The sequence below is a fragment of the Pongo pygmaeus genome, chromosome 5 (genome assembly GCF_028885625.2).
Source record: "Pongo pygmaeus isolate AG05252 chromosome 5, NHGRI_mPonPyg2-v2.0_pri, whole genome shotgun sequence".
In the NCBI taxonomy this organism is placed as follows: Eukaryota; Metazoa; Chordata; class Mammalia; order Primates; family Hominidae; genus Pongo; species Pongo pygmaeus.
The window spans coordinates 122,903,601-122,917,032 of NC_072378.2; the positions used below are offsets into that span (position 1 = coordinate 122,903,601).

A 13,432-nucleotide genomic window follows, 5' to 3' on the forward strand; every position below is an offset into this window, starting at 1 on the left:
GGGCGGGGTTAGCTATTTGGTCTACCTGTGGGGAAGCATGACATCTTTGTTAGTCAATATCAGTGGCAGACTGAAAGGAAGGTAGTGCCAAATGTGAGTTTGCCACGGCCAAGTACAGCCCCGAAGTAAAACAGTTTTGTTACTTAGCCTCCCTATATGGCCAGTTCTGTTTTCGATCTTAAAATAGTAGTTAATGAATATAACTTTAACAAACTTTTAGATAGTTTTGTGATTCTTTTATTTTCCAGCATCAAGCTACAAAAAGGACTAATTAGAAAGCCTCTATCTGAAATAATAATATAAAGGCAAAAGGAAAAACTTCCCAAATAGCAGTCAGCTAGCAGCAAAATAATCTTGAAATAAACGTGAAACCCAGAATCTTTTTTCCATGCTGACGGCCCACTCCAAGGGCCACTTTTTAGAAGTTCTTTTTTAACAACAGACATTGGGGTTCACTTGAGGGTGGAGGGTGGGAGGTGAGAGAGCTGCAGAAAAGATAACTATTGGATATTGGGCTTAATACCTGGGTGATGAAATAATCTGTACAACAAATCCCCATGACGCAAGTTTACCTATGTAACAAACTTTCACATGTCTTGCTCCATCACCCAGGCTGGAGTGCAGTGGCGCAATCTTGGCTCATTGCAGCCTCCGTCTCCTGGGTTCAAACGATTCTCCTGCCTTAGCCTCCTGAGTAGCTGGGATCACAGGTGTGAGCCACCATGCCTGATTATTTTTTTTTATTTTTTATTTTTTAGTAGAGACAGGGTTTCACCATGTTGGCCAGGCTGGTCTCAAACTTCTGGCCTCATGATCTGCTCACCTCGGCCTCCCAAAGTGCTGGGATTACAGGCATGAGCCACCACGCCAAGCCAAAAAAATATTTAAAAAAAAAGAATTTCTCTTTCAATATACAAATTTCAACTCAATATTCATTTAAAATGTCCCATCTTGGTGAAGAAGTTTACCCATTTTATTTTACATAAAATATATAGTATTTTATTTAAATATTTAAGATCAAATATCTTAACATTTTAAAAACTATTATTACATTTAATTTTAAGGTTTTAGACTATCAGGCAAGTAAGAATTCAGTTATTCATGGAGCTGTTCCTTTAAGACCAGCAGAGTTAACTTCTTTGCAGTTACACAGGAAGAGATACTTGCATCCTTAGTGGTTTCTGATGTGATGTGAATTGGTGGAGGACAGAGTGGAGGCCAGAAAATGCAGTCTACTTCCAAACTAGCCACTTCTCACAACCTGTTGAGAAGAGATCTAACTGAAATTAATGTATCATGGGAGGGCTCACAAGATAACCAAACATTCAAACTAGAGATGAGCACTGTGAAAAGACAGGGAACCAATTATATGCATCAGTTGTATATATATTTGAAGAGAGAGAGAGAGAGATTATTTCATCACTCAGGTATTTTATATATATATATACACACACATATACATATATATAAACTTTAACAAACTTTTAAATATATATATATATGTATACACACACACATTTTTCCCCCATTTTCTCTATATAAAAATAATAAAGGCAGAATCTAAAGTAGCTTTATATGGCTATCTATGTGCATTATGGGGATTTGAAGAGAAAATTTTGTGATAATCCATATAGTGTTGCTTTCAGAGTTAACTGAAATTGATTTGCATGCCTGAGTGCTGACTTAGCAGCTGTGCAACTTTAAATGAGTCGCTTAACCTCTCTGACCCCCAGTTTCCACATCCGCAAAGCAAGGGTCATACTTCAGTACCTCATGGGATTATTGGGAGGTTTAACTAATATAAAGTATAAAAATGTTCATGTAGTATTGAATAAAAATGCTGGTTTTCCTCTTAGAAAAAGCAAGAGGTCTTCCCAATAGGAAAATACTTTTTGTTAGGATTAAATGGGATACAGAAGAAGGTGGTAGAATAAAGAACATTTAGTGAGATACGAACAATGATGCCAACAATCAGACGTATACCTTAGAGTTACAAAGAGTTTATTTATTCTTTATCTCATTATTGCTTCACAAGCATCTTGTGAATCCATAGGCTAATTGCTATACCCATTATATAGGGGAGGAACTGTGACTCAGAGAAATTAAATGGATTGAACAATATCACCTTCCAAGTCTATAATGGAGCATATTCTTTTTGACCAATAGTCTAGTGCTCTTTACAGTACTCTAAGATATCTATACATTCTCCACAGTTGCCAAATACCAAGCAGTTAAAAGTCTAATGGATTCCAAAATTGGATCTCAAAACATAGCTCTGTTCTCAAATTTCCTGTGATTCCTGTAGAGACAATAATATCTATGGAATTAATAGAATGACTCTTTTTTGGGCAATTCCAAACTATTCCTGGACTCCTAAGGACCATGCTAAGCTCAATTTGCTTTTCTTGCATTCTATGAACCAAAGATGTTGTGTTTCTAGTGTCAAATGCACCATGTTTTGTGACTATGCCATTTAGTGTTTAGCATTTCCTGAATTGAAGTTACTCCCTCCAACTACCATGAAAAGTTGGATTTGTTCTGTGTAGCCCAAGGTTTACATATTTCTGCCCTTTTTAGGTATCACAAATGAGCATCTCCATCCCTCGGTCGATACTTAGTGCATTCTGTGTTAGGGTGTCTATCTTTGCATGCATATATTTTCTCTCCCTTTTGAGAGTGCAAGTTCCCTAAAGATGGAAAGTATACCATACATCTGTACTCTCACGCCTAGCTGAGAGGCTAGCATTAGATAGCTTTTCAATACAATGCTTCTGCTTTCGAGATGCTTATTCAGAGTTGACTTCTCAGGAGAGATTCATTCAAAAACATAATAAAAAGAAGGTCAGTTTTAGAGTAAGCAATAACTGTTACCTTCCTCCCTCTATAGTGAATGATCTCTTGAGAATTCTTTCTTAGAGAGACAATTGCTAGGGAGATAAAGGGTGCTTAGGAAAGAACTAGTAATTACCATGTCGACCTGAAGGTAAAGAAACCTGAAATAGGTCCTACTCTTCCAACCATTAACATGAGTCTATCGAAAATTAGGTCTCAGAGCAGAACAGATAAAAATATATAGTGCTCTCTAGGGAAAAAGCTTTTGAGATAAAATGGAATTTCTTATTTCTAAGAAGTAGGAAAAGAATGTTTTGTTTGGTCCCTACAAATTATAGTTATTTGGTTTCAGCCTGAACAACAACCACAAGCAAATACTGGCAGGCAGAGTCTCTACAGGAGTGGTCAAAAAAGTCAGTTTTCAATTCCTTCCAAGCCCTAGTTTGGCTGATCCATCCACAGAAAAGCAGAACAAAAGGCAAGGGATTACTGCACCCTTAAGCATCCAAGTGGCTCATTCGGCTCCGGGGTTATTTTTAGCAATCTGGCTCACACTGAGGACTTCCTGCTCTATTCAGCAAATGTGCAAATGGACGCTGCAGGACCGTAACAGTAGACATTGATGGAGGTTGTGATCAATGATTAGACTCTCAAGCCTGTTGTGTTTTTGATCTAGCCATGCCTTTCAACCACTGTGGTGAACATTTAGCTCTGAATAGGCTCATCTTCTTCATATGCACGTTCTATTTGTAGATGTTGCTATGAGGACAGATTCATCAAAAATGACTGATGTGGAGTCTGGGGTCGCCAATTTTGCATCTTCAGCAAGGGCAGGCCGCCGGAATGCCTTACCAGACATCCAGAGTTCAGCTGCCACAGATGGAACCTCAGATTTGCCCCTCAAACTGGAGGCTCTCTCCGTGAAGGAAGGTAATACTCAAAATCCTCTTACAATTAACAGCACTTGTCCCTTCTTAACCAATCTTTTTCGCTGGACAGTCTTTCTTTTATCTAGTTAAAAGTGCTCAGTTTCCTTATTTGTTTACTTAAATCTGTCAGCTTTTGTTTAAGGCTTAGTAGATGTTCAGCCTTTTCCAAAGTAGAATATTTCATATTTTTGTCTCATGCTGTGTATGTGGAAACTGAAGTTTTATTTATTCATTGCGTGTGTATAGTCATGCACAAAGCTAGTAATTGGGAATACAAAGGTGAACAAATATGATCTTTCTCTCAATGAGCTTTCAATTTTTTTGAGAAGTATTCATAAATAAAATAATTTTTCTTCTGCCATCCATTTTCTTCTGCCATCACTTTGGAAGCTTTGGCTTCACTGTAGTGTGCTACAAGCCCTTTAATTCTCAAATCTAGGAAGAAGTTTGCTATCAAGTAGGGATGAGATTCTTTCAAGAGAATTTTTGTATAAAAGGTGATACTTTACATAAAAGTATAAGGATACTTTAAACAAAGTGTTAAAAGGTGCCTTTCATTTAAAAACCCTCATGGAGAGTTAAAAAAACAAAAAACCCTGAATCAAAGTTAAAAAATTCACTCAGAGGGATTAAAGATCATTTTAGTTCCAAGCCCTTTGCAAAATACTCACGTTTTGTGCCCCATTTTAGACTCTCAGGTGGACTCTAGTGTATGTTTTGGAATTTATTCTTGGTGACAATGAAGCAAGTGAGAACCAGAAGCCACTCACATCTGGCCCATTCCCGGGAGCCCAAGAAGAAAGCTGTTGGTTCTTTGCTTCAGGAGGTTATTTACTACCTGGTAAAGTTGCAAATGTTCCTGGTTCATTCTCTATGAAATAGTTATATCCCTGTAGGCCAGGAGCTGTGACCAGATCCTGCAGTTCCGTGTTTACCTCATCTTTTTCCAAAGGCCACTATTTCTCATATGCAACACTATAGGTGAGAGTAAAAAAGCATACACATCAATGTAAAATATTATAAGAAGAATGAAAAGATGGAAAAGATAAGGGAAGAAAGAAATAAACATATATGTGATGTTTTTGGCCTTTTAAGTTTGAAAATGTAATATGACCATAGGAACATGACGTTGCTGTTCAAGAGTCCATTCTAAACTAGTGAGGTAGAGAAGGCAATTACTTGTTAGTGTAAAAACCCTAATTAAATTTTATATAACTTCAACACCACAAAACCTTAATGTTTACTGACATTACTTAATCAAGCAAAAGAGAGCAAATACACTGTGGGAGAGTCAGCAGTGTTCTCCATTTTATTTTGGTCACTAGAGAGACTAGGATCTGAAAGAATATGTTCCTGTTTTTATATTTTTATATTTTTCTTCATATCATTTTGAAATAAAGTCAAAGCCATCAGTTAAGAAACTGAAAATGTTAAAAATGAATTCACAAATAACACCAGATTCTAAAGATTACACAAAAGGATGAAGGCAAGTTGTAAAGTGAAATAGGCCAGGCACAGAAAGGCAAATACCACATGATCTTATTCATGGAATCTGAAAGAGACAAACTGCTAGAATCAGAGAGTAGAATGGTAGCTACCAGGAAAATTAGGAAGATGATGGTCAAAAGAGAGAAAATTACAATTAGACAGGAGAAATAAGTTCAGGGGATCTATTGTAGCAACATGATGACTATAGTTAATAACAATGTATTGTATACTTGAAGATTGCCAAGTGAGTAAATTTTGAGTGTTCCCACCACACATAAACACACACACACACACACACAGTATGTGAGGTAATGGGTATGTTAATTAGCTTGATTTAGCCACTCCACAATGTATACATGTATCAAAACATCATGTTGCACAACATAAATATATATAATTTTTATTTGTCAATGAAAAATTAAAGAGTAGAAAAAAATACACAAAAGGATATAGGCTTACGTAGGTAGACGACATAGATAACATTTTATTAACAAAGTTACAAGTAAGCAGTTTGAAGGCTTATCTTTTTCTCATTAGCTAAGCATAGATATTATTATGAATTTTAAAATGAATGGTTTGCAATTGCTAATGAAAACTGAAAGCGGGGGTCTGTCTCAGATGTTATGGTTTCAATAATTTATTCACTTAAACATACAAATTCTGAGGTGAGGAAGATCTGCAGATTTCCCTCAGGTCTATCCTCTTTTGTTTTTATTTAAAATTTTTTTCATAAATATGCATAAGTGGCAGGAAATCTAGGATTTCAAGTGTTTTGTATGAAATTAACCTGAGATTTGCCCAGTTCATAATCTGTCTTAATCTATCCCTTATAAATTGATAACCATGATAAAAAAGTCAATGATATTTGATGACATATGAACAAGAGGTGACAGAGGGTGCCATCCTGGGATGGAGAAAGGTCAGTGGATTTGGGATGTGTTTTATAGGCAGAATCAATAGGACTTGCTGATGAATTGGATGTGGCAGAGATGAGGAAGAGAATTGAAGGGTAACTCCTAGAGCAGTCAGGCAGGTGCTGATGCCATACACTGAGAAGGGTTAGCCTAGAGGATGGGCAATTTTAAGAGTTGGAGGAGTGAAAATTTTTGTCTTCAGGATGCCTACGAGACATCTAAATGGACAAGCCAATGAAGCAATTTGATATATAGGTCTGGTGGACCAGATGGAAAAAGATTCAGAGATATACATTTTTGAATATTTTAGTTATTTTTTATTTTTTATTTTTTTGAGATGGAGTTTCACTCTTGTCTCCCAGGCTGGAGTGCAATGGCGTCATCTCGGCTCACTGCAACCTCTGCCTGCCGGTTTCAAGGGATTCTCCTGTCTCAGCCTCCTGAGTAGCTGGGATTACAGGTGCCCACCACCACACGCCGCTAATATTTGTATTTTTAGTAGAAACGGGGTTTCACCCCGTTGGGCAGGCTTGTCTCAAACTCCTGACTTCAGGTGATCCGCCCGCCTTGGCCTCCCAAAGTGCTGGGGTTACAGGCACGAGCCACTGTGCCTGGCCTTGAGTGTATATTTTCAAAACATATTTTATATGACTGAGGAGAAAACAGTGCAAATGAAATTCTCCCATACCTGACAAGCCATATGAGTAGATTACCTTTTCAGTACAAATGGAACCACAGAATATGAGAAGGAAAGACGGAGCCTTAGAAGGCCTCCACTCTTTTGATATATAGATGTTACCATAACTAACCCCAAACAGGTTAAGTGACTTGCCCAAGCTCACAAAAATTAAGTGATAATAGAATTTCTGTTTCCAAAGCCTTCGTCTTTCCCATTATACCAATTTTTCTCAATAAATGTTTCTTCTGGTTGTTAATGTGTCACCCAGAAAAAAGGGGTGCTGTGGTCAAATAAGTTTGGAATTGCTAGTTTCAACATAATTGGCTTTTTACACTTCTCGGAATGTTTCCTTTTTAGACAAGGACTTCTCAGAGCCTTTGCTACAGAGACTTTAAAGTAATAGTGTGTTTACACCCTTCTAAAAATAGAACATACAGCATTTTTCTTCTCTCATTTATTTGGCCATCTCTGAAGAAGCATCTTGCAGAATTATTGTTCTGGGAAGCACTCTAAAAATGTGACAAGGAGTAGAAAAGGCAGTTGATACAAGGAAGAGAAGGACACAAGGATGGAAATAGAAAATGTAAAAAAATAGACTATTATATCTGATTTATATTAAATGTATGTTAATGAAAAGCCTAATTTAGTAAACAGTTAAAGTGGTATGTTACCTAAAAGATATATAATAAGGATCTGAATGTAATATTTATATTTATATTTACATAAAGTAACATGTTACTACATATATATAAATACATATACAAAAATATATGTATTTATATATATAAATATATATATTTATATATATAAATATATATATATATATATAAAAATATATGTTTTTCCAAGCTAGGCTTCTAGAGAACAGAATCAAGCCAGATAATCTAGAACTCAACATTTTCTTACTTTCCCAAGAGTTCTTATTATGATCAAAAAAGTGAGATAAGTAACTGTTCAAAAAAGCTTATTCACATTTGAAATGACTGTAACAGGCTTGAAAGGGAAGTTTGATGTTGCACTCTCAGAGAAATTATGTTGAAAGAATATATTGAAAATATATTCGATTACATTGAAAGAACTTGACATGTGCAGAAGGTTGAAGAATAACAACAATGTTAACTAGGAGGCACATAATATATGAAACATAATTTTCCTCTCGTTAACATCACAATACAAAAAGTTTTCCTTTCATTAACATCACAATACAAAGTTGACAGCAATCATAACCTCTTGAGCAGATTATTGTTTCTTTTTATCTGCAATCATCTTTCAATGTATTTCTAAACACTTTCACATTACAAAGCAAAAAATGACTGTAAGAGGTATTTGGAATCATGTTTTATATTTTAGTTAATAATCCTGAGCAAGATACTAGATTGACAACAAATGATATCCTGTTAATTTTCATCTAATTATTATCTTGAGTTCCTAGTTCATTTCACAGAAAGATAACAACTTAAGGGGACTTCATGTCATCATCCGCTCATTAGACCAACTTAGAGATAGCAGATATAACAACTCTTCTCTGAAAGCTATAAAGCTTTGTGTGTAGCTTGCTTAGAATCAGTGGTGGCAAGTGCAGCTTACAAATAATTTAGGGCTTTGTATTGCATACTGTTATAGAGTACCATTTTCTACCAAGCTTATTTTTCTGAGGGATTTCTTTCAATAAACACCTATTAAGCACCTGCCATGTTAATTAGAAGGCAACCAATTATGATTGTTAGGGTGCAAATTCTCTTGATCCCAATTCTCCCTCCAGCTACTGTCCTAGTTCTCCATTTCTGTTTTGCAACAAAACTCCTTGACAGAGTTATCTGCTTCTGTGGCTCCAAATCTTTGGCGTCCCATTCTTTCTCTCACCCTAATAAGATTTTCACCTCACCACATCACCCCACTGCTATTTCAAGATCACAAATGACATCATTTCTGCTAACATCAGTGGTTCATTCTTAGCCCTCCTCTTGCATGATCTCTTAGTCATAGATGATTGTCACTCTTTCCTATAACGTTTCTCTTCCCTTGTCTTTCCGGACACTCCACTCATCTGGTTTTCTTCCTGCTTCCCTGGCTGCTCCTCCTTCAGCTTTTCTTTCCGCATCTCCCCTAACTCTTAATAAATTGGAGGTTATCAGAATTCAGTCTTTGAACGTCATCTCTATCAACACTCCCTCACTTGTGATGTAATCTGATTTCATTGGGATAATGATTGTGCTTTTGATGACTTACAAATTTGTATCTCCAACCTGGAGCGCCCCTGAACTGCACATTCATATACTAATTGCCTAATTGGCATCTCCGCTTGGATATCTAAAGGGAATCTCAAACTTAATGGGTATAAAAGCGAACTCCAGAAACTCTCCCGACAACAGCTTTTTCTGCATTTTCCCATCTCTGAGTGGCAATTCATACTTCTAGTTAACAAAATTATTGCCAAAATTATTGGAATGATCCTTATCTCCCCTCTTTTTCTCGTATTCTCCATCCCATCTATCAGTGAATACTGTCAGCTCTACTTTCAAAATTGGTCCATAAATCTGCCATTTTTCACTCACAGGATCTAGTTTTTTTGGTACCTCTATGACTCCATTTTCCATTCCAATTTTCTCTACCACTGTCCCACTTGCAAATCCTTCCTGCGTATTATTGTCTTTGGCCTTGCTTTTCTCTGTGCTTGGAATGCTCTTCTCCCCACTATCTATATAGAATTCTTCTTCACCTTTTCAGGCCTTTACTCATATGTCCCCTTCTCAGTGAGTCATTCCCAGCTAACTCTGTCTAGAATTGCATCCTCCAGGCCACAAGACTTCCCGAAAATTTCTATTTTCCACTCCTGCTTTAATGTCTTCATTAGCCCTTTTTACTTCTTATTGACCACACATTTTATTTATTTTGTTTATTGTCCATATTTCTCATCAGATTTTCCTTGAGAGCTGGGATTTATATTTTGTTCATTGCCTTGTATGTAGTACATGCTTAATAAATATTTGATGAATGAGAGTTGAAGAACTGAACAGAGTCCATCAGATTTCAAAGATGCCATTGATGACTTGGTAGGAGCAGTTTTGCAAGAGTGGTAGACCTAAATAGTTTTACTTAGAAATGGAGACAACAAAGGAGGGATACCCTTTAAAGGATGAAAGAGAAGATAGTATGTGGAAGACTTATGGTTGAAAGAGGGTCTTTGTTAGTTTAAAGATGGTAGTGAGTTGCAGGAACGAAGGAGCCAAGAGAAACGGAAAGTCAGATAAAATGAAGAGCAGCAGATGATTACTAGAGTCAGCCTCTTGATGAAGCAAAAATGGATAGGATGGGGGATCATGAAGGTATTAGACTGCATAGCAGGAGTAACACCAGGAGCCAGCTCCAAAATTGTGCAACCAGGGTGGTTGCATAGGGCTCCTTGGTTAGAAGAGACTTGCACTTGGTTTAATGTTGTATTGTTGCTGTCTTGAAATTTTTCATTATTTTTTAACAAGTGTACTGCATTTTCATTTTGCACTGGGCACCAACAAATTACATAGCCAGTGCCAAGTGCATCTTCCATTGTAAAAAGAGGGAAGGCAGAAAGAATAAGCACAGATCACAGGGAGTTTTGGACATTTAATGGCAGGAAGTTGAGGGAGCTCCTGTCTGATAGCTTTGATTATTATTTTTTTCCTATCAAGTAGAAAGTGAGGTTATTTCCTAAGAAAGAGCAAAGGGAGTAGAAAGTGTGAAGAAGCTGGGGAGAATGCAATCCTGCATAGGGAATTGGCTAAGGACATGGACCATGGAGTCAGTTGGCCCAAGCTCAAGTTCTGACTGTCACTTACTAGTTTCTGACTTTGGACAAGTCACTTTACCTGCTTGTGTTTCATTTTAGTAATCTGTAAATGGAGGCTCTGAGAATACCCTAGAAGACTGTCAGGCACTTAAGAACTCTGTAGAATAGGAGAAAGTTGCTCAGGAGAAGATAGATTCCCAAACCTACTCATATCTCTCTTCTTTGTATAGTTTCCATATCTGAATTAAGGGCAAAATATGGACAGTGGACAAAGGAAAAACCAATGGTTTTATTCCAACATAATATAAAATAAATTTCAATATATTCCACATATGAATGGAAGGTTTTTTTTTCAGATGCAAAAGAGAAAGATGAAGAAACAATACAAGACCAATTGGAAAAGCCTCAAAATGAAGACAAATGAAGGCTCATAATCTAACAAGAGTGCTGAATTTCCGCATGTTGAAAGACTTAGTGGTTCTGTTTTCCTGAGACATTTAATCTGGTGGTAACTGTGGTAACATTGCAGCCCTAAGCAGCATTTGTATATTAGATAATTGTGTTGTGATGCTACTCACTTTGATTGCAATGATGATGTCCAATGTAAGCTATTAAAAGGCAGGTTACTTCCAAATCGCACTGAAGGAAAAGGTTAAGAATAATACATGATCATGTAAATGCATACCATTGTCTGTAAACCCAACAAAATTCACTGTTCTCTTTTGGATTTATTTAGCCTGATGTATTTTTAATTCGATTTTTATGGTGATAGGCAAATCATTTCTTGGTAAATGTAAATCAAGCACGATTGATTTAAAACTTCATGGAATTTGTAGAAAATTATGGACTTTTTTTGGTGAGAAAGAACAATGGTCAAAACTCACATGGATAGAATGTGTTTATTTTTAGCCAAAAATGCCACAGACTTTTTCCCAAACTTCAAAAACGATTTGGAAAAACTGTAAAAGTTTGATAACAGAAACATCTTTAGGATATTTTTGTCTGACATATTTTGCTTCTAGTATGTGCCTACTGTGATTTTTTTCATGTGGAAAATGCAAAATTTGTAACAAAATGGTTATATGGAACATGCCTATTAAATGAATTTTACTATCTTCCTTAACTTTGGTATGTGTATGTGTGTGTGTGTGTGTGTGTGTTTTACTTTAATATGAATTATACAAAATACTAGTTGTTTTACACTCTCTTTTCTTATTCTTAGGGCTTTTGTGTATGTCTGACTTGTTTTTAAATACCTTCCTCAGGAATGCAGACCTTAATTTTTATATTTTTGTAAAGTAGCTAACATAGCAGTAGGCACTTAAGCATTTAGTCAATGATGTTGGTAGAAATAGTAAAATACATCCTTTAAATATATATCTAAGCACATATTTTAAAAGGAGCAAAAATAAAACCAACGTGTTAGTAAATTTTGATTTATTAGATATTTTAGAAAAATAATAGAATTCTGAAGTTTTAAAAGTGTCAGTGATTATTTTCATTTTCAGAAATATATGCATGCAGTTATATTTTATTTGATTGTTGACTTAGGCCATGTCTGTATACAGTAACCAAATAAACTCTTTCACTATTAAAGAGATTTGTTACTGACACAAGTCTCCTTCATTTTATCTTCAGAAGTAGGCTGGGTAAAAAATGGTGACACATTTTATAGAATGAAGTTAACAGTCTTTGCAATATAAATCACCTCTGGCTTATTATTTTATTGACAGAGCTCACCTTTATATCTTATATACACCAAAGGGGTAGATCTCAAAGAATCTGATTGCTTTAAGTTTTCAAATATAATTTTTTCTTTATTGAATAATCAAAAGTAATATTTTAAGTATAGCACTAATTTAATATTCAATAACATTTATCACAGCCATTAAAATTATAGTTCTAAAAGTAATGACATGAGGTTATATAATCAGATAAAGAGGGGTTAGAGTGGAACAATGGTTTTCAGCATGGGTGGGGAAGAAATTTTGCCCCCTAGAGGGCATTTGACAATGTTTGGAGACTTTGGCTGCCACAACTGGAGGTGGAAAGCAAGGGAGAAAAGGTACTACTGTAATGTAGTGGGCAGAGGCCGGGGATACCACTAAGCTGTTAAGCATCTTACTATTCCACAGGGCAGCCCTGACAGCAAGGATTACCCGGCCATGTGTGTCAACAATGCTGAGGTTGAGACACTCTGGAGTAGAGTTAAACTGTTAAGCATGTGGATTTTAAATTCAGATTATCTGGGTTTGAATTCTAGCTCTGCTACTCAGTAGTTGTGTGATCCTGGGCAACTTACATCATGTCTCTAAGTCTCAGTTTTATCCTCTGTGGAATGGTTTTAATAATAGTGCATACTTTATAGGGTGGGTGGAGGCAGTAAATGAGATAGTATATGCAAAACAATTGAACAATGCCCAGCAAAGAATAATTATTCAATAAATATTAGCTTTCATCATCATAGTTGTCATATTTATTCAAGATGCTCTTGCCAATACGGTGGTAGTGGAGGTGGTAGGAAGCTCAATTTGTTTATTTGTCTGTCTTCTGCCTTTCTCTGTGACTTCACAAAATCTCTGTGATATCCCCAATGCTTGGTGCTGGGAGAAAACAGGATGGTAGAAATAGACAATTCATGGTAATTACCACATGAATGACAATTCAATCATGCTAATGGGTGACTGACAGGCCATGAGTATTACCATTTAACAATGAGTCTACTCACTAGTGTTTTATGACAGTTACTGCAAAAAAATAGAATCTTGAGTCAGTATTTAAATGAGTAATTTGTTCCATGAAAATGTAGAAGAAATAAAGTAAC

At 36.1% G+C, this 13,432-nt stretch overlaps 1 protein-coding gene across 11 annotated transcripts in view; it reads left to right on the top strand.

The window, feature by feature from the left end:
* Positions 1–12,219, top strand: part of PKIB (cAMP-dependent protein kinase inhibitor beta) — a 236,063-nt gene extending 223,844 nt beyond the window's left edge. For 10 of the 11 annotated variants that reach the window (XM_063666548.1, XM_054492925.2, XM_054492924.2 and 7 more), the window contains 2 exons: positions 3,586–3,762; positions 10,965–12,219. In XM_063666548.1, the coding sequence (XP_063522618.1) occupies positions 3,594–3,762; positions 10,965–11,032 (237 nt within the window). In that variant the 5' untranslated portion in view covers positions 3,586–3,593 and the 3' untranslated portion in view covers positions 11,033–12,219. Of the gene's footprint in view, positions 1–3,399; positions 3,461–3,585; positions 3,763–10,964 lie in introns of those variants that run through there. The other variant, XM_063666549.1, reaches the window with a different exon arrangement.
* Positions 12,220–13,432: the final 1,213 nt, after the last annotated feature.